This window comes from Camelus dromedarius, chromosome 2, assembly GCF_036321535.1.
Source record: "Camelus dromedarius isolate mCamDro1 chromosome 2, mCamDro1.pat, whole genome shotgun sequence".
Classification (NCBI taxonomy): domain Eukaryota; kingdom Metazoa; phylum Chordata; class Mammalia; order Artiodactyla; family Camelidae; genus Camelus; species Camelus dromedarius.
In genome coordinates, this window is record NC_087437.1 from 21,288,233 (window position 1) to 21,310,168 (window position 21,936).

Genomic DNA, 21,936 nt, shown 5'->3' on the forward strand with positions numbered 1-21,936 from the left:
TAACTGGAGGCTCAAAAATCAAGTCTTTACTAGCAAAAAAGGGACCTGAAAATAATTCCTGTGGAGATGGTACCTTGCAGGGCCATCATTTTGGGGCTTTAGTGCTCTCTCTTCTCAGGATTTCTAATTGAGTTCTAGCTTTTGGGGGGCCACAGCCAAGTGCTCAGGCATGAGGACAAATCTGACCTCAGTGTGGCAGGCAGCATAGTCCCCGAGGCCCTTGAGCAAGGCAGGAGACCGGCAAGAAGGAAGGAGGTGGCGCGGGCGCTGTGCCCCAGTGGCAAGAATACCAGGAAGTGGTTTGCATGGAAGTGAAAGAGGTTATGACAAAGTGTGTTTTGCATTAACGGGTACTGGTCTCACCCACCCTGATACAAGCAGGCCTGCCTTTACCACAGAGCATCTTATACTCTGCAATTTCCCGAAAGCAAGTTTCAGCAAGAAGCTGGAAAGGCCTCTCAGGAAGAAAGCTGAGCTGGCAGTGAGCGGCGGCCCCGGGCCCTTGGCAGGTGTCCCCAGGGAGAACACACGGGGCCCTCTTCCCGGGCAGGAGTGCAGGGAAGCTTGGAGGTGTCTTCGGGCGTAAGCAGCAGCAAGAGCCAGCGCTCACACAGGGAAGACAGAGATGGAAGCAGCCTGGGACTACAGAAGCAGTTCGTCCGTCCAAAGGTATGGGCCAAAAGTAGCTTCTGGGAGTAGGAACCGAAAAAGGCAAGTGGGTTGTCAGATGAGCTGTCTTCCCAAGACGACGCTCTTGTTTGAGGCTGGCTTCTCTCTGATGCTCTGTGACCTCAGCAGAGCCCAGCTCAGCAGGCAGCTGGGCGCTGAAGTAAACAACTCCATGGGCTCTGTGGACATCCTCCCTGGTCAGCAGTGTGGCCAGTGGCCATGCTGACTGCCACCAACGACACCCTCAACAGTCATTCACAATATCCCCCTGTGGCCACAAGCAAAAGCATTTTCTCATGGCCAATAAATGATCTGGTGGCTACTCACGTGGGTCCTTGGATACATTGACAAATGGCCCTAGGAAGTACCAAGTAAGGATGCTGGTGTGCAATGTCCGGTGTGGTAGAGGGGAGCCAGAGCCCTCCCCCTCACCCCAGGGCCCCCTGGAGTGCTGAGCCCGAGCGGGTGTCATGCCCTCTCCACACCACCATCCTTACTTGGTCTCCTGGATTCAAGTGAGAGCCTTCAAGGGACGATGCCTTTCTTCCCTAACACTAACATTCAAGTGAGTGCCTCCTTAACCATTTCCTAGTGCCTCCTTAAGCCACAGCCCTGTTCTGTGATCCCCCAATTGCTTCCGACTGCCCAGGTGCCCACCCTGCGCCCAGCTCAGGCTGTGGTATCAGGCAGCGTTATTAAGGGCCCTGCTTCTCCCCGAGGCAGGCAGACTGCTTGAGCAGGAGGTGCCAGGGCTGCTGCGGTTGCGGAGGCCAGGCGACTTCCACCTGAAGCCTGGGAGCGGTGCTCGTTCTCCCGATGCTGGCCTGGTTAAAGGGAAGATCAGGAAGCATTTTCCCTAAACTAATGTATTCAGGTCATTTGTTTCTGGGGCTATAAAGACATTATTCTTCTTTATGCAATTATGTTCTGTAGTGACCTTGTAAGGAGGTAAAGTCAAAGGTCCCTAATACAGGAAGCCTTTTAAGTACCTGATCTATTTCCATCCCAGGTGGGACAGGTGGTGTGCGTGAACTGGCGTGCCCAGGGAATACGCCCTGTGAGTGTGAGGAAACGGCCAGTGCAGGCAGCTGAGCCCTGACACAGCTGTGGGAGGAGTCGGCCAATCCCCATGAGGCAGCCCCTTGGGCACCCTGAGCTGGGGAAGGAGGCCAGGCTTTTGTACTCCCTAACCGGCTGCGTGTGGTGTGACTTTGGGTGAGGGCGATTCCTCGGGGAGGAGGCTGGGCATGCACCGCAGTAGCCACTAACCACCCCCTCCATCAGCCCGCTAATAATGAGACCACTGTTGTTTTAAATTATTTATTTTTTCTATAGTACATCTCATTCAAATCACAGAACAATCTGGTAACATTTTTTTCCTCGGGCACTTACACTCATTTCAAATGTTTATTCTTTCATCCCTTTTAATCTTACAGGATGGACAGAGATACTCACTTTTTAATGGACAAAAAAAATCACTCAGAGTTTATTAAAAATACAGCTTCCCAGGCCCGACCCGCAGAGATTTTGAGTGAGCTTCTGGGGTGGGCCTCAGGGATGCAAGATTTAAAAACTAACCCCCATCAATTCTGCTGCGGGTGGTCCTTGAACCATCCTCATAGGAACACAAGTGAGGACTTGTCCTTTACCTACTGGAAGCAATTTCAGAAAATCCAGGAATAATTAAGTATACAGAAATAGCTCTTCTATAAAATTTCCATATAAAAATAATGGTATTTATTTACAAAGTTTGAGATGCTACAAAATAATACATCATTTAGGTTAGGTACTTCAATCTAATAAAGTCTACATTAGGCAGGTCAGATGTGGTGTTTGCATTTCCCCCTTATTTCTCTTGTTTAAACTGCTTAAAGCATGTGGCACCATGATGTTTCCTTCATGCAGAAAAAAGCAGAACTACATTTTCTGGAAATAAAACCTAATAGCATATGGTCAGAGTACGGCATCGCCAAAGGAAAAGGTGAGCTAACTGGGGATCTGGGCTCACGACCTTTCCTTTTCGTCTAACAGTCAGGGTGGCGATGGCAAACAAGCCGCCTGGAGGAACGTGCAGTACTGAACCGCTCCTCCGGGCTGGGCACGGCCAGCGGTTCCCTTTTTCAGGACGCTGAACGGTTGGGCCCGCCGTGGTGCGACCCGGGAACACAACCGTGAGGTGCTCGGGGCAGCCTTTTAGAAAAGCCTGCATCCCCAGGGACTTAGCGTGAGGCCCACCTCTGACTCCGGTCACGAACAGCAGAACCATCAGGCCACTTGTTACTAGGTGGTGCCTGGCATGTCAAAGATGACACACGGTAAGTGACAAAACGGGGAGTCTGAAGTGATAAACCGCTGGGTTTTAAAACCCAAACATGATCTGAGGACGTTTCCTTGTTATGCTGAGACAGACACCAAGCTCACGTGGTACAGAAGGGTCAGTCGGTAACTTAACCTCTCAAGTCCCCTCCGATGTGCAGGCTGGTCCTGCCCAGGAACAGGTCTCTTCCCAGGTGTGACCGTCTAAGCCTGGGCCGTCCAAGTGGAGAGACCCAGAGCTGACACCACAGCCTGACGCTGCAATTGTGAGCAAAGTCCCCCCCTGCCCCCCAGCTGCTCAGCACTTGCTGTGACAGGGGCTGATGCCAACACCAAAGCCCTCTGGAAGGATGGTGGTGAGAGCACACTTGGTAGGGGGCAGTGCAGCCCCCACAGGAGGAAGAGATTCTGGATGTGGTGCAGACTCTGCCAGACAGGCCGACGGACGTCCGGCAAGTCAAGCTCTGGGCTTGTTTCATGTCAGCGGGTGGAAGAGAGGTTCTCCCCCGGCTCGAGGCCCCTGGTGGAGCAGGGGCGAGTCCTGCCCTTCCGTTTCAGCTACACTGGCTTCTAAGGCAGCTATAAGCAGGGAGGACCAAAGTCCAGTCTGCTGGAACAGCAAGGGGTCAGGATAGCATGGAATTCATGGACCTTAGTGTAAAGCAAAGGCCAGGTAAGACCACAAGGTTTTGTCTGAAAGAACAGCTGCACACAAGTGAATATGCTTTCTCCCGTCTCGGCACACGGTGAACACACGTCCGCGGCCACCTCGCGCCTGCGCTCGCCAGGGACTCGCAGGCCGTAACTGGAGGGGCAGAGTTCGTGGCCCTGCCTTCTCTTTCTTAGCACAGTGTGTGTTAGATGTATGCGGGAAAACTGGGTCCCGAAGCTTATCTAAGTGTAAATTTCAGAGCTATCTTGACTAATTCCTGAGAAATGTCATTTATGTGGGCATGTAGCTTGGATTTTTTAGAAAAAGGTAAAACATCAGACTCTTTCCTTTTGGGTAACAGTGTTTGGCTTGAGTGGAAGTTTAACAAATGATGAACTGAGAATTAGACAGCAGGGAGGCAACGTTTCTGAGGGTCAAAGGCATGGTGCAGGCCCCTGGCACACACACCGTGGGGCTTGATAAACACACCAGTGACCGTCAGTGCTGGGGGACCACTGCCTTGGGGGCCTGAAAATGGGGAACCTATTTGGGAAAATGGTCCTTAGATAGTCCTGAGTGCCACTAAAGCCAGTCCAAATGCAGAATAAAAGGTTCTCTTTTGTGTATCTAATATAAAAAGTAGATCTTTATGTATCTAACAACTTGTAAAACTAGAAGAAAACACCTAGAAAAGTTCTCAATTTTAGTCACTTTTCTGTTGTGTAGGTTCAGCTGGAAGGTGACAAAGCCAATGACGAGAACTTCATAGGGAGGCTGTTCTCTTGGTTTGTGGATACTGCTGGTAGCTAGGTTTGGTTTTCTTTTAAATCTTAAAAATTCCAAAACAGACTCCAAAATGTATTCTTAAAGCTGGAACGGTGGGGCCTTTGGAATTCGGTAGTGACTCCAAGTGCATGTCATGGGACAGGGTGGCGTGGCAGAGGGGTCCTTCACCTGCCTGACAAATGTCACTTTCTCAGGAGGCTTTCCATGGACACCCCCAGCCATAGGAGCCTTCCCCCACTGTCCCATGGCCCTGTCATTTTTTCTCAGCACTAATCAATCTGAATGTTTTCTGTTCTGTATTCCCTCAAACACTTACTGAAAGATTCAATCTCTACATTCAGTGTCCAACTCCCACCTGAATGGAGCACTTCACAGCAGTCTTGCATCCACCTCCCAGACACGCCCGAGGGGAGAGAGCCAGACAGGCCTTCAATCACTGACACAGCCAAACAGGCTTCTCCCTGAGTGTGGTCACAGCATAAGCAGCTGAGGCAGTTCCCTTCCTGGGCTAACCCTGCCCCCACGGACACCCACCCCGACCAGGGCCTAAGTTTCATCCAAACTTTGCTGTCTCTACAACCCAAGTAGCCAAGGAGGGGCTGTGATTGAGCAAACAGCCAGGTTTTTGCTGTCTGCACAGCTGAACAGGGCCATCCGTGGTGGAAGCGCTCCATCTGAATTGCCTGCAGGGGCTCGCCTGTGTTTGGGGCTCACCCGGCATCATCTCACGTATGGCGAGTGTGGTTACAACTATGAGGAGTTACCCTCTTTACCTGGTAAAATGGCAGAAGCCGTGTATAGTTTTCTTCCCACTGCTTCTGTAAGACATTTAATTGAAGGGAACAAACCCAGTGCCATCACTGGTGAAGTTCTGCGGGGGGAGTGATGGGCATTACCGAGCGGTGAGGAGTCACTGTTAGCACCTCCTTTCCTGGCCCCTCCCCAGGACCTCCACGATCATAAGGCACAATTTATATCCACACTTACTGAAGCTGCCTTCATCAGCGTGTCATCACAACATGAAGTGGATGAGACAGAATCACACTGGGGCAGGGGCAGGGGCAGGGAGGGCTGGGCAGGTGCCGGGGCGCCGTCAGCACTGCTGTGGACACTTCCACACGAGGGCCAAACAGCGCAGGCTGTGTGCCACCCGCACGAGTGCTAACAGGGCAAGAATGCACTGACTGGGTGATACTATGTGCCGGAAAGGTCACCAGCTAAGCTGGCCCGAGAAGGGGGGAGGGAAAGGCCGCCTGAACTGCCCCCAAAGCAGACTGTGACCAGCACCCTCTGAGAGGGGTGTCCGTGGGGCCAGTAACCCCAAGCCACTCCTCTGAGGAAGCCTGAAGGCTGTGATCACAATCTCCTAACATTTCTTCTCTCCGATTTCTATAAACTTGAGACCAGATAAACCTATTTAGGGGAGAAACAGAATAACAAAACTTCTCTTTCTAAACTTCATCATCTAGCTTTCTGCTCAGGTAAAGCTTTACACAGTGATGTGTCCTGGTGACCACAGTGCGGCTCTGTGGGGTGTCCTCAGCAGGAAGCCAAACTTTACTGAGGGACAGAGGCTCCTGCCTGCCAAACACCACCACCAAAAACAAATGACAGGAGTCTTTGGTTGCTTTTTCTTCCACACCCACAGTTCGTCAATGTACAGCACTACAGCGGCAGAGAGAACAGAGAAGGGAGCCTTCTCCTAGAACCCGGGCAAGGACCCTGCTCCTCTGCACGATGGTTATGATGAGCAGGCCTGCCACCAATGCTGATGTGCAGGCCTGGGACCTGTAGCACGAAATTCAGAATCTGAAAAGCTAGCTGTGGCTCTTGGCCTCTCTGGGTCCCTGCTGGTCCCCCTCCAAGTACAGGGATGAGGAAGGTGAGGGTTGCTGAAGGGAAAGGCGGCCTCTCAGGAGAGTCTGAAGGGCCACCCGATTTTCCCTGACTGTGCAGCCAACCACCTTCCAGTCTGCCTGTCTCTGGGAGGCCCCCGGAGTGTGCTCAGACCCCTCCCCACCTGCCCCACCTCTGCCCTGAACACTCTGGGTCTGCACTATGGCTTATTTTTGACAGACTGAGCTTTGTCTCAAAGGAACTTAACACGGCACGCCCCAGGGTGTCAGCTGTTTGGCCGGCGCCCCTTCCCCGCCAGCTCACTGTCTACAGGCACAGGGCTTTTGTGCAAGAGCCTGCACACAGCTCCTGCACTCCCAGGGGCTTAGAAAGAGCTGGCTGGGGCTGGGGCTGAGCTCAGGGCCCAGGCCACAGACGCTAGATGCAGAATCTAGGGGCAAATCCAAATGCTTCAAGTCAAAGATTTGGAGTTCATTTTCCATGGTCATTTCCTCATTCTCAAGGCCTTAATGTAAGCTTAGGTCAGGGTTTGGCCACGGGGGCAGGCGTCTCCATGAGGGACAGAGGCTCCTACCTGCCTCCATGCCCCATTCAGGGGAGCGGTAACCGCGAGCCCAGCACCACAAGGGTCCTGGTGGCACCTTTGGCTACAAGATAACATTTGTCTAAACACCCACGACCACACACCCGGTCACTTGGAGTGGTCAACGTTTCTCTGTATTTCTGTGAACACTGAATGTCGGGTTAGTATGAAATGCAATGTACCCCAGACTAAACCCAATATGGTCATTCTGATTGATGAAAATGTAGGAAAGGTGACATGTACAGGAAAATTGCTGTTCATATTCTTGAAATACTTTTAAGACAAAAGTAATGACATTTGGTTCATTTTCACAAATTGCACATTGGGTGAAGTCATACAATTATTATGGGGAACTGTAAGCAAGCAATTCGGTCATAGGAATTTGTTTTGTTTAAATGAAAAAGCTGTGTGAAATGCATAGCTTTGACCTTGATTAAAACGAGACACAATTTCCTTCTGTTAAAACTCCAGATTTAGAATGCTGGCGAAAGGCAGTGCTGGCAAAGTGTTTAATGCACGTGGAAATGCTATTCTATTTTGGCTTCCAGAAGTAGCCCTAGAAAATTCTATGCACCAATGCATTGGCTAATGGTAATTTCTGTTTTACTATAAATTATTCTAAATGTCACTTAAGTACTTAAGATTTCACGCTCACTCCTTTCTAGAAGCCGTCTAAGGCAGCTGATGCGTAAAGCACCTCAACTAGGCTTTCAACTAGTTCAGCGGTTCGGTCTGCGCTCCGCGGGCCACAGGGGTTGCGTCTCACCCTCACGGTCCATCCCCTCCCCGCGGGAACCCCTCCCGTTCACGGCCGCCGGGTGAGAGGCGGCCCAGGCCGGGGGCGGGAGGCACGTGAGCGGCGGGGACAGGCCCCGGGGCGGTCTCGGTGCTAAGGAGGGCTGTGTGGGTGCGGGGGGCACAGAGGCCCCACCTCACGGAAGATAAATGCGCTATTTTCATGCTGCCAGTTCCCTGGGGACTGTCCCCTCTGCCACCTCAGGAGAGCACGCTTTGTTTGCGATGTGATCTATTGCTCTGTTGTCCAGAGTTTCCATTCACACTACGTTAACTTTCATCCCAATCATCTCAGCCTTCGTGTAATTTGCTTATTGTGTTTCCCTAGTTTTCACTGAACACACAGTGCAAACAAAGGCAAAGACTGAAGCAATCGTTTCAAAAACAAGAGCTCACACTAAAAACACACATGAGCATCAAACAGTAAGACGCGGGCTTTGGCCTGTCTTTATTCTGGGGAGGAGGAGTCCTCCTCGTCCTCTTCCTCGTCCTCGTCGTTGAATGAGCAGGGGGTCTCGCCTCGGGACTCAGAGCAGTGAGAGGCCGCACTGCTGGACTGGTGACTGTTTGGGGCAAGGAACTGCCCGGTTGCTAAGGCCACTTCAGCATCCAAGCATAACCCTTGGTTTACGCTAGCAAACAATTAAAAACACACAGGCTCATTAATGCGCTGGCCATTTTAAGCTTGGTAAAACACAGGAATAAAAGCACGGGGGAAGGAGAGCCCACGCTGGCAGCAACACGCTGGCTCCCCCCTCCAGAGAGGCCCCGGCTCCACGGCTGGCCTGCTTCACCCTGAAAAAATACGTACCTTGATTGGGACAAGGTGGCACCAGTGGTCAGGTCTAAATTTGAAGCTGACTGGGTGGAGTTCAAGAGCAGTCCCTGATTCAACCAAGAAGGTCCTGTGGAGATATCTACAGGAGATGCCAAAAAACAGAGGTAGCCCTTGTTACAGCCTGGAGAAAGCACAGACGAGGAAGGAAACCAGCCTGTTCTAAATTACAGCTGGAGAGATGGGTCTCCTGCCCTGGGAAGAACCCAGGTTTCTTCAGCTTGTGAAAAAGAAACTTCTAGAATATGAGCGTGGAGGAAATAAATACAGGAAGAAAGAATTCAAATGAAACCAATCACAGACCTTTTTCATTCTTTTTCCTTACATAAGACCTCGAGAGGGCAGCTCACGGAGTACAGGACTGCTGCACTATCCCTGGACACCTGCTGGACTCAGCACGAAAGCCTCTGACTGGGGTGTGAACAACCAAGCAGGAGGAGGGGAAGACAGCCGCGTCAGGATACCTCAGGCCGAAAGGACACACACATTTCTACCAGACCCCCCACGGCACCATCTTTTTAAGTGCCCTTGGTGAACTCTGCTATTATTCGCCAAAGATCTACTCTTTTTCCTGGTATCCTTTGCTTTACAACTCTGAACTAAACCTTATTTTAAAAGGCCACAGGCAGTCAGATTTTCATGAGCGTGAGACAGGCATTACAGTTTTAGTCTGCATAACATATTTTGGATATCTCCTTGCTATCTCATTTGCTATGCATTTACCACATTTCTCCCATCACAACCTTGACCAATTCTCACTGTCATTGGACTTGTGTAACCCTCGTCTCCTCATCTAGGATGTTAGCTCAGAGAAGGCAGTGACTGGCACACGTATGATGGAAATGTTAGTGAATGAGTGAGTATCCTCTTTCAACAGTGAGGTTACGTCGGTGGTAAATATATTAGAAATGCATTCCTAGAAAGAAATCATTTGACTTACATTGTAAGGTAAGACCAAATGTATGCTCAGAAAAGGTAATTTGCCATAATGAGCTTTTATTATATTTAATCAAAATGTGCTTAATAATTATTGTGCAAAAATTATAAAAACAAAAAATAAAGTGTGTACTTGGATTGGAAACTCTGCTATCCTGGCACTATTTGCCCAAGTGAGAGGCTTCCCATGTAGGAAAAAAGTAAATTTTGGGGGAGAGGGAATAGCTCAGTGGTAGAGTGCATGCTTGGCACGCATGACGTCTTGGGTTCAATCCCCAATACTTCCTCTAAATAAATAAATGAGTAAATCTAATTACCCCCCCAAAGTTAAAAAAAATCTATTAAAAAATACTGACTGTACTTCCATTAAAAAAATAAAATAAATTGAATGACTACATTAATCTTAGAGCGGCCCTGTGAACCTTTTCTTCACAGGCTAAGGCAGCCGTAGAGGGGGAAAAAAAAACAAAAAAGAAAAAAAAACCCCAAAAGCCTTCAATGCTAAGAATAGCAGACTTCAAATACATTAAATAAGAGCAAGTCTGTACACGATGAAATTAAAGCCAGAATCCTGTGCTAAATATTAATTAGTACGTATGGAAACTCACTGTCAGAACACAGCTACTGACTTGTGAGCGCGCTGCCTCATGTTGTCTTTTCACCGTGGCTCTGAAAAGCCGGCATTTCTTTGACACTGTCACGGGGCCCACACGTTGGTTCTCACAATCGTCCTCACGGGCCACTCTGCACACTGAAGGCCCACGTTTCTGCTTCTGAACCAACAAGAATCTATCCTAGTCTGCAAATGAGGTCACACACAGATCAAAACCACAGAGCCTGCCTAATGGCCCTGAGTCTTTTCACTGAGAATAAGCTGAAATAAAGTTCTGGTGATTTATGGAGCAAGACCTTTATGCAGATCCTGCGAGGCTGCCAGTACGACTGAGCTGCTACTGAAACAGCAGGTCCTCCTCTGTGGGGAGCGAGGGAAAACGGAGAGGGTTGGGGTGAAGATGAAGCGGGTGAGGAGGCAAACAGGAGTCACACTTAGAGGAGGTGGATGGTGCGAATTTCAGAACTAAATCCTACAGATACCAAATCTCAATCAACAAACTCTTGTGTCGTGACCAAAAGAATCAACGGACTCTTGCGTCATGACCAAAGGGCCAAAACTCATAAACCAAAACAAAGTGAAAACCACCTCTTTGGTTATATTTGGCTTAATACACCTTAGAACTAATGCCTTTAAAACATGATGTTAAATTCTAGGTAGCAATACTTATAAATGAAGGAAACTGGTCAAAGCAAAGGCAAAAGAATGCTTTTGTCAGTTAGATGTCCAGAATATACCACAGTCTGAGGAAAGAGGACAATCACAAAGATTTCTGAATTAGTGGAAAAAAATGTGCATTTTGGAACATGCAAAACACAGTGCTGCTTACTCAGCATACTCTTATAACTCATAATGAAAAGACAACCCAATTTAAAAATAGGCAGAGCATCTGAATAGACATTTCTCCAAGGAAGATATACAAATGGCCACTGAACACATGAAGAGAGGCTCACCATCATCGGTCATTAGGAAAATGCAAGTGGAAACCACAGCGAAATACCACTTCACATCTACCTGGATGGCTAGTGAAAAAGATGAACAGGGGGAGGGTACAGCTCAAGTGCTAGAGCACAGGCTTAGCATGCACAAGGTCCTGGGTTCAAATCTTCAGTACCTACTCTGAAAATAAATAAAACTAATTACCCCCCCTCCACCAAGAAAAGATGAACAGTAACAAGTGTTGAGAAGGATGTGGAGAAATCGGAACCCTTTTACACTGCTGGCAGGATTGTAAAATTGTCCAACTGCTTTGGGAAATAGTATACCACTGCCAGGTAGACACCAACGGAACTGAAAACTTACATTCACACAAAAACATGTTCAAGAATGTTTATAGCAACATCATTTGTAAATAATCAAAAAGTGAGAAAAATCAAAATATCCTCCAATCAACAGATAAAGATGTGTGCTATATCCACAAAAGGGCAATAAACAGGGATGAAGTACTGATACGTGCTACGGCATGGATGAATCTGGAAAACATTATCCTAAGTAAAAGTCAGTCGCAAAGGCTTCATACTGTATGATTCTGTTTATATGGGCAAATCCACAGTGACAGAAAATAGGTTAGTGGTTGCCAGGAGCTGGGAGGAATGGGGAAATAGGGGGTGACTGCTAATACATATGGGGTTTCTTGTTGGAGAGAGAAAATGATCTAGAATTAGACGTGAGAAATGCATAATGTAAATATACTAAAAACCACTGACTTTTACACTTTAAAATGGTGCATTTTATGTGAGCTAAATCTCAAAAAAAAAAAAATTTACAAGGATATCATTTCGCATCCACTTGACTGGGAAGGTAGAACCTTTCCACTCTGCAGATGAGAGTGTAACTTGGCAAAATCAAATTGGAAAACTGTGGCGTCATCTAGTGAAAATGAAGATGCCCCTGGCTCTGACCCAGCAGGCTCACTTACACACCTGCACCTGGTCCCAGGGCTACAGTAATAGGAATGCTCAAAGTAGCGCTGTTATCAAGAAATTGGAAACAAGACTACAGGTTTATCATCAGTAAAATGAACAAGTAAATTGCGACATATTCACATAATGGAATTCTACACAGCAGTGAAAGTGTAGGCGTGATGGCTACCTTACATCACGTGGACAAACGTGAAGAAAATGAGGTTACGTGACAAAATCATCAAGTCACCAAAGAATCTATCATTACGATTCCATTTATATAAAGGTGAGAAGTAGGCAAAACTAACAAATTGTTTCCAGCTCACTGTGTTTGTGTTTGTCTAAAGAAAAGCAGGTGGTGATAAACAAGAAATTCAGGAGCGTGGGAACACTTGGGGACAGGGACAGCACAGACTCGAGGGCGGGCACTCAGTGGGCTTTCATTTCCTACGAGAAAGGTTTTAACAAGTTGGGGTCTGGTATGTGAAAGCGTTAGTTGACATACCTGTGATATAACCTTCTAAAGCCTTTGGCACCAGCGATTTAGCGAGTTTCAGATCCTCCAGGGAGCACGTGCCTGACTCCAGGCCAAAGGACATCCCCATCCGCTTTAGTACTTCTATGTCGTCATGAATCTCGAAGGTGTTGTCAAAATTAAACAGATATTCAAACCTGCATCAGGAAACAAAGTTAGTGTGGGATTTTCCGTGGTATTGGGGAGGCCTGAATAGTTTTGTTCTCTGTGTATAGTCAATAAAAGAATGACCCAAGCTCAGCTATGATACTAGAAATTGTTACCATTGAGAGCAATGGGTCATTCTGCTGGGTTCAGAAGAATGACATCTCAAATAAACTACTTTCCCAGTTAAAACAATTTTCCTCCGACAGACAACAGGAGTTCATAAATTTCAGCCCTCATTAAGCTGTTGCAAACTGGAGACAGAAGTTTTGGTCTAAATCCAATACTTTTCAAAGTTGTCTAATAGCTTTGTCACAAAAAGTGAAATATTAAGGAAGCCCTTCCAAGTAGATATTTTCCCAAAGACAGTCCTAGGGATAGCCAAGAGACACAAGGAAAGAACCTTGACATCACCAGTCACTAGGGAAATGCAAATCAAAAATCACAATGAATTACCACCTTACACCTCTCAGAATGGCTATCATCAAAAAGACAACAAATAACAAACGTTGGCGAGGATGTGGAGAAAAGGGAGCACTGTGGAGGGAATGTAAACTGGTACAGCCACTATGGGAAACAGTACGGAGGCTCCTCAAAAAGTTAAATATAGAACTGCCATATAATCCAGCAACCCCACTTCTAGGTATTTACCTGAAGAAAATAAAAACACTAATTCAAAAAGATATATGCCCACCAGTGTTCACTGCAGCATCACTGACAAAAGCCAAGATATGGAAGCACCTTCAGTGTCTATCAACAGACGAATGAATGAAGAAGGTGTAGTGTGGAAAAAAAAAAAGGTGTAGTGTGCACATACATACACACGCGCATGCACACACACATACACACGTAGAGCAATATTATTACTCAGCCATGAAAAAAAGAAACTTGCCATTTGCAACAACACGGATAGATCTAGAGGGTATTAAGCTAAGAGAAATCAGACAGAGAAAGAAATACCATACGACCTCACTCACATGTGGAATCTAAAAAAACAAGTAAAATGAGAGTAGACTCACAGTTACAGGGAACAAACGGAGTGGGAGGAGGTGGTGGGTGAAATAGGTGAAGGGGATTAAAAGGTGAAAACCTCCAATTATAAAATAAGTAAGCCACGGGGATATAACACACAACATAAGGAACACGGTCAATAATGTAATAAATTTGTATGGGGACAGATGGTTACTAGACTTATCGTGGTGATCATTTTGTAATGTATGCAAATGTCGGATCATTAAGTTGTACCTGAAACTAACATAATATTGTATGTCAACTACACTTCAATAAAAATATATAAAGCAAGTGAAGCACTCATTAAAAACACACACACAAAGAAAGCCTTTCCAATTTAATATCTAACATTTCTACTATGAGTTCGCGTACTGGGATTGAGAAAAAAGCATTTTGGATGCTTACTACTTCATTTTCACAGTCAAGTGTTAGCTACACCATACTTAAGATGATCAATAAATGGAAGACTTCTCACAAACTAACCAGCCCCCAAATCCTGCCCTGAGGGCCTAAGAAGTAAAAATGCCTTAAGAAAACAGTGCCCCATATCCTACACAGCCCATTTCCAAATGTTCTTGAAAAGTACCAAATCAAGATGCCCAGCTGCCTGGCACAGGCTTTCAATAAACAGGCAAACATAAGAAGAAACAGTCCTGACTCCCAGGCTCGGCCCCGGGGCACCTCATTCACAGACCAAGGCCCCTCCGGGACAGGGTGCAGGTGGGTGTTCTGGGACAATGGTGGACTTAAATGCTGTCATGAAATTCTATTAAAATCACATAAGGGTAAAACTTTTTAATGCTAGATCTTAGATCAGGGCAAAAATTATAATTTAAAGCAGAATGCCATATTTAAGTTAAGTACATGAATCTGAATAAAGTACATTAACAGATCTTCAGAGAAAAAAAAAAAAACCTCCCAAAATCTGGAGAGATGCCGCCCCAAGGATGACAGGCATGTGTTAAAAGCTGATGGTTTTGTAAATTTAATCCTCATTGTGGGAAAGCCCCCTGGCTACCTCAGGGGAAAAGGTTACATCATCTAAGTAACTGAAAGACAAGACTTTAGGACCCACCTTGAATAACAAGCTTGTACAGGCAGCTCACAGCCTCCTTCACTGCGCCCAGGAGAAGGCAAGGAAAGGGCACGAGTCAATAACCACCCAAGAAGGAAGCCTCACTAGACCCCAGCCTGGGGTGAAGAGAATCCATCATTCCCTTGGGCCACTGGTCCCCCGACCTTGCTGCTACTCTTTTAAGACTTAAATAACTAACCAAAGAAGAGAATTTAACAATTCCCCACAAAACAAGAGACTAACTAGAGAGAGTAACTATAACTCTGAACAGTTTGTTTTTCCCGAAAATATGTTAACCATTCTCCAGAATTCTCAGATTTATGAGATAATGTTAACAGTCCTTTTAGTCATAGGTTTCTGTAAAGAATTTTAAGTATGTGAACAATAATACAGGCATCTGCCATTTTCTGAGCCCTGGGCTAGTCTGTTGCAAATTTAACTCTTGTAAACCAGCAGGTTAAGTACTACAGTTCTTGTTTTTATGGAGGAAGAAATGAGATCTCAGACAAGCTAGGAAACTACGGAGCTAGCAGCAAGACCGGAAGGTGGGTCTTCAGACTTTACAGCTTGCGTGGTCCCTACTGTTTCTGTGTCTACGGTCTGAATTATCAAATGCTTTTTAAATCCCTGCTCACTATTTATCTTCCTCATCTTTTTTTTTTTTTTTTCGGTGCCTTCTTATTTAAGTGAACCAGAATCTCTGTATGCAATCAAGACAGACAGGGAAGCAACACTGCCAGAGAAAACAGTGGGAAAAACCAGGGATGGTAAAGCCCAAGGGTGACGCTGTGGGTCTAAGGAGACCAGAAGGTGGTCCCGGGACAGCCCTGAGCTGTGCCTCTGGTACTCATGTGATCACTGAGCCCTCTTTTACTCTCAAACATACCCCAGTTGGGGTGATTCATTATATGCTGACTCCTTGCAACAGCAGATAATATTTACAAAGCACTTGCCTTGAGTCAGACCCCTTCAGGCACTATCTCATTTAACCCTCACAACAAGGCTGAGGAAGTAACAGAGGCCCTTCTTGTTCAGCCCTTCTTGTTCTTCAGGAAACAGGGCTTTGGAGCAATTTCACAAGGCAGCTACAATCCGCACCTGCACCTGCCTCACTCCGCACCCTATGCCTTAACCACCTCCATAGTGGTCACGGCCTAAAGACCACTGCTATTGTCAGGAAGGGTAAAATAAATTACAAATTCTGTATTTTTGAAAACTGCTTCTTCTTATTCACTATGATAAATATTGCCATCAATCTTAGTTAAAATTTTTTAAATGTTGGTGGGAATATAAATTGGTGCAACTGCTATGGTAAACAGTATGGAGGTTCCTCAAAAAATTATAAATAGAACTACCATATAATCCAGTAATCCTACTTCTGGATATTTATCTGAAGGAAACAAAATTGTTATCCTGAAAAGATATCTGCACACATGTGTTCATTGACTGTAGCATTATTTACAACAGCCTAGGCACGGAAACAGCTTGTGTCCATCACTGGATAAATGGATAAAGAAGATGTGGTGTACATACACAATGGCATATTCTGCCATTAAAAAAAGAATGAAATCCTGCCATTTGCATCAACATGGATGGACCTTGAGGATATTATGCTAAGTGAAATAATAAGTCAGAGAAAGACGAATACTGTATGGTCTCATTTGTAGGTGGAATCTAAAAAAAACTGAATTCCTACATGCAGAGAACAGATTGGTGGTGGCCAGAGATGAGGGTGGTAAGTGAAATGAAGGAAGGTGGTCAAAAAAAAAAACAAAACTTCAAGTAATCAGATAACTTAAGATAGAAAGAAAGCAAGCAGAGAATGCATCTAGCATTTTCACATCTATTCATTAGTAAGCAGAAGCACACTCAGTTATGATATAACAAAACAAAGAACAGCTACAGTGCCACATGCTGATTTAAACTACTTCCACAATGAACTATGGTAGTGAGTCACCAGCGAACCTACCCTGTCCTAGACCCTCAATGATGCTTTGCCTTACTGCAGGTACCTGCCTGGAGTTACACCACATACACGTACATACACACACCTCCTGGCTTGGGCCCAGGCACCGCTATGCATGGAACACAGGCAGAAGGGTGGCAGGCCCAAGGGAGGGGGGCTGCGAGCGTGCATGACGAAGCACGTGCTAGTACATGACAGTGCACCACGTCTGCAAAGCCTCCTCCTCTTGCCCTAGGAAGTCAGCCCTGGAGGGCTCAGATAATGGACTACAACCTTCTTTATTTTGCAAATGAAATGAATGCCTTCACAGGAGGCCAGCCCTGCATCCTTCCCCAGTTCTCCACTTACTTGTCGCTGGAGATGCTGCAGTCTATGACTGTCTTCCTGCTTGTGTTGATGATTATAAATGGCAGCTGGATGGTGGAGTTCAGAGCTGGAGGGCCCTGGTTCTGCTGTTCATTTTGCCGATTTCTCTGTACCAGGTTTTTGAAAGCGATTTGCTGGAATGATCAATGAAAAAAAAAATATATATAGTCATTTAATGTGGATAGGTGAGTTGGAACTAAATGAATTAAGATAAATACAGTTAAAATATAGTTTAAAATTAGAGCATTTAGAGAGGTCTTCCACCTGTGAATTAATTAAAATTAAACATTTCAGAAAAAGATCAGAATTAGCCAACTCTATGTATCAAGGGGAAAATATACATTTAAACGTGTCTAACATATGCTAGTATAAATAATGGGGCCCATGGTTTCCATTAGCCACAGAAACAGGATTTTCCAAACCTGCGAGAGCCTGGTGGCACCTGCAACTCTTCTTCGAGTGAGTGATACAGCGAAGTGACACCCAGTGAACTTGTTCTCCATTTTTCTAACACAGACTCCTGAGAGTTTAGGGTTAAATATCCCTCTTAGATTGTTCAGCCTAGAAATATACAAACTTTACAAAGCCCCAGAACCTTTTCTTCAAATGAAATCTTACGAGCCACCCACTGTTTGTAAAAGAGATGGAAGTAGCATTGCTCTGATTGGCTGCAGTGAGGCTGAGGGCTGAGGGCTGAGCCCTGTCAGTTCTGCCCTGACCCACCTTGGTTCCTTCACAGAAAAACTTCTAAGCATCTTTTAGGGCACAGTTTGGAGTCTGGCCCAACTGTCTCCCCACCTGACATCTTCCAGATGAGGAAACTGACACTTAGCACTGATTCCAAGGTATACTGAGGCCTGAATCTTTATACTGAAACTTGCTGCTACTTTTAGTTACAACCATTAGGCAAAAGAAAAAGAAAGCGACCCTCCCTTCCCGTCTGTAATAAGACAGATGTATTGCAGCATTCCACAGCTAGAAAGGCCTTATCGGCTGAAGTCTTTCATCTGCTGGAAACAGATCCTGCTTACTGCTTTTCAAAAGCTCCTGCAGTCAGAGCCTTCCATCCCTTTCATCAGCTCATTCCATCTTCTCACCCACTGGTGATGAATTTCAGTCCTTTTCTGTTTTAGCAACCTTATCCCAGGACTGTTTAGGTTCTGGGCCTTAACTGAAGTTTGATTAAAATTATTGTTATCTTAAAAGGGCTGGGTGCTCTCTGTCTAGAAAGTGAACATGTACTCTTTTAAAATGCACAAAACAGATGGGACACCAATTTATTCTAGCCCTAAATGTGGGTCCAAAAAATCACTATCAAAAAACCATCACTATCAATATCATTCATTACCAAACATGGCCTACGCCGCACTTTTTTGTTATTTTCTACTGTTAACGAACTAAGGCTACTTTATGGTCAATGCTTAATTCACTTAATGTTCAGGGAAAGTATGCTGAAACTGTAAAACTGGGAAAAAGATTTCTATGTTTGAATACATCTGCCTAGCTTCCCTTCCCTTCCAGAAGAAGAATCTCGGAGACACTTCCATAATTTACCTAGCTTTGTGGTCCAGGGCCATGAGAGGGCCTCGCTATGGGGGGAATATAAACAATTGATAAGTAAGAGTTTTTACATATTTATTTATTTATAACATTTATTTTTTGTACAATTTATTTATTATTTTGGAAGTAGTTAGGTTTATTAATTTTTTCTTGTATATATATATTTATTGAAGTATAATCAGTTTACAATGTTGCATCAATTTCTGGTGTACAGCACAGTGCTTCAGTCATACTATTTGTTTTCAGTGAAGGTCTGGGGATTGAACCCAGGACCTCATGCATGCTAAGCATGCACTCTACCACTGAGCTATACCCACCCCTCTAGTTTTTATACATTTGATTCACTGTTCAATACTGTGTACATTTAATAGCATCAAAGATTTTTCATGCGAGGAGAGTAATAAAGACATATATAATGTTATTTTGAGAGTACAAAGAAAAATCACTTCCCATTTGTTTTGGACTGATTTCCTTATCTGTTGCCCTTTGATTTCCTTCAGCCTTTTGTACTTTTCCAGGCTTACTAACATCTATTTCAGAGGCTAACCAAAGAATCTATTATATTTTTAAAAATTATCCAAATTCTACACAATTAACAAAAAAGCATAAATACAGAGATCTTTATTATATTGTACAATTTAATTTTCTTAAACAGAAATGCATTTTAAGTTTTGCATTTCTACGAAGCTGAGCTGTTAATCATATGTCATTTACAGAAAGTAAGTATTACACGTGGATTGAATTATTTTACTCAAAGCAACTAAAATGTAACTAGTAATACTGACTCCTTGATATTTCAAATTAGGGCTAAAATAATTACGGTTCAGAGTAAGGAGAAGAGTCAAAAGTAAACTGTTGCATAATTTAAGTCACAAATCGGCGCTGCCTCGGGGCCGATGATAGTGGGAGGTTGGGACCATCTTAAAGGCAGACGGTACGGTGGCAATGACCTCGACGTGGAGGCGGCGGCTGCCTTAATGTGGCTCCCCCTACCAGACGCTCAAAGGCACCCAAAGTAGAAAACACTGACTAAAATCAAGTAAGGAAGAAACAGAATACAGGTAGGGAAGGTGATGAAACACGTCCCAGCTTCTTTACCTGCAGGAGAAGTTCTTGAAGCTGGGCCCGCTTCTGCTTTATCCGCTCTATCCGCCTCTGCTTCTCGATCTTTAAAACATAGGTTACAAAACAGCATGAACGTGTGTAGAGTATTAAAGCGCTGCTCACTCTCTGGCCCCAGTTCTGAGATGTCAAGAATTTTCCTTAGAGAAATTCAACCCATTTTAACTCCTAACATCAATAAAGGCAAATCACCCTTTCCGGGGGGCAGGGGCTGGTAGGCAAGCAGGCAAGACAGCAGAATTGTGGCAACTGTCATCAGTAATGAAATCCAGCCACCTGACAAATGCTCGCTCCGCAGGACCTATTACTACGAATGGCCCGAGTTCTACAGCTAACACCCGGCAAGACTTCGCCTGCCAGCGCGCAGCGAAGCACCTCACACACACAACGCTCTACGAGGTGAGGCCTCCTGTGACCCTCTTCGCACCTACAGAAATGGAGGCCCAGAGAGAGGCTGAGTGCCTGCCCAAGGTCGCACAGCTGGCGAACGGCCAGAGCTGGGATCTGAACCTCAGCCAGCCGGTTTCGGAGATTCTATCACTAATTACTTTGCTATAGTGACCACCGCCCACCCCAAGGTATGTATAAAACAGATAAACAACAAGGTCCTACTGTATAGCACAGAGAACTATATTCAATATCTTGTAGTAACCTATAATGGAAAAGGATATGAAAAAAGAAAGAATGAGGGAAGATCTCATTTAAGATCTGTTTAACTGACTTTTAAACGGGCACAGCTGCTAATACAGACAGCCTACGTGTTCAATATACAATTCCTCTTGTAGTCAGAAACAGGCCTATGGGACAAATTTCCCAGCTTCAAACAACTCTTTCCCTCACTCTTACAATGAGCTGGAAAACATATATTGGAGTCTAGTTTCCTGTAGACCAGTTCCTCACTGCCTCTTTGGGCAAAAGCCAGTGACATCAAGTAAGACATTTTCTTGTCTGCTGCAACGGCATCCTTCCTTATTCGCTCCCCATCTACTCTGCACCAGGAGTTTCCTCTCACGGTTTCCTCTAACCGCTCCCACACTTTAATCCTAAAACACTTAAGGGCCACTGTAAAGTCTAGGCAGTCTTCTGCACTTGAAAGGATGCTGCAGGAGCTTCTCCCTGCGTCCGAAGCTGTGGCAGGGCGGCCCCCGCGTGCCCCACATCAAGCAGGCCAAGCTGGATTGATTCTACCTCTAAAGCACTCCTCCAGCCTCACTGCCCCCACCGTGACTCAGACCATTGCTGGTCCACCCACCCCTCAACTTCCCTCCTCTCTTCCTGTCAGTTCAAGTTCCAACACCCTAGGAGAGGATCCTTTAGACCACATCCTCATGGACCTCCTCTTTATAATTCCCCAGTAGCTTCCCGTTGCTTACAGGGTCCTCGGGTCCCAACTGCTCAGCACTCAGAAATCGAGGCCCTCTCTCCTGGCCTGGACTCTGGCCCCACTTGGCTGTGGGCGAGCTTCAGCCCACACAGCGCCTCTGCCTGGAAAGCCCTCCCTGCCCCACACCACTTGGCAAACTCCCACTCCTCCCTCGTGACTGAGCACAGAGACTGTTTTTTTCTTGGTAAAGCCCTCCCTTATCTCCCTTTCCAGAGAATCTCTACCTACTTCTTTCACAGGAGTCATCACATTTTTGGTGACTCTTTTTACATTTCTCCTCTCCTCAGTTAGAATGAAAGCCCCCTGGGGTCAAGTATTTTGTCTTGTATAATCTTCGGTTAAGCACAAGGTAGATGCTAGCAGATTTTTGCTTACTAAGTCTCAGTAAATCATCAGCTTAATATTACTGGTAATTTAAATGACCCTCAAATTCCACTCTGTCAGAAGGAGAAAAAAGGACATTTCCACTGTAGCACAGGAGTAACACTATTCTATAGTAACACTATTCTATAACTTCTGGTGACTGCCTGGCTTCTCCCTCCATCCACAAAAATAGTAATACCAAAATTTTTTGATTTGCTGCGGGGGGAAGGGACTAAAAAACAAAACATGATTATCAACCATATTCACCGTCAGCCAGGGTTTATAACATTTACGGCCATGACAGTCGAATAATGTCAAATCAATTTAGAAACAGTATGTCAGGGCATATGCTAATTTCAGAGAGACTTTCTGTAACAACTAAAGTTAACAGAATAAAAAAAGTTTTGCGCACATCATCCCCCAATTCACGTAAAATGAATATCCTCTCCATTCTGACAGAAATTCAA

At 45.6% G+C, this 21,936-nt stretch overlaps 1 protein-coding gene across 15 annotated transcripts in view; it reads right to left on the minus strand.

Moving 5' to 3' along the window:
- Positions 1-1,975: 1,975 nt before the first annotated feature.
- Positions 1,976-21,936, minus strand: part of TFDP2 (transcription factor Dp-2) — a 156,239-nt gene continuing 136,278 nt past the window's right edge. For all 15 annotated transcript variants that reach the window (XM_064491736.1, XM_031446362.2, XM_031446411.2 and 12 more), the window contains 5 exons: positions 19,699-19,767; positions 17,023-17,174; positions 12,449-12,615; positions 8,470-8,575; positions 1,976-8,290 (listed from right to left, as the gene is read on the minus strand). In XM_064491736.1, coding sequence (XP_064347806.1) covers positions 8,107-8,290; positions 8,470-8,575; positions 12,449-12,615; positions 17,023-17,174; positions 19,699-19,767 — 678 coding nt within the window. In that variant the 3' untranslated portion in view covers positions 1,976-8,106. The remainder of the gene's footprint in view (positions 8,291-8,469; positions 8,576-12,448; positions 12,616-17,022; positions 17,175-19,698; positions 19,768-21,936) is intronic.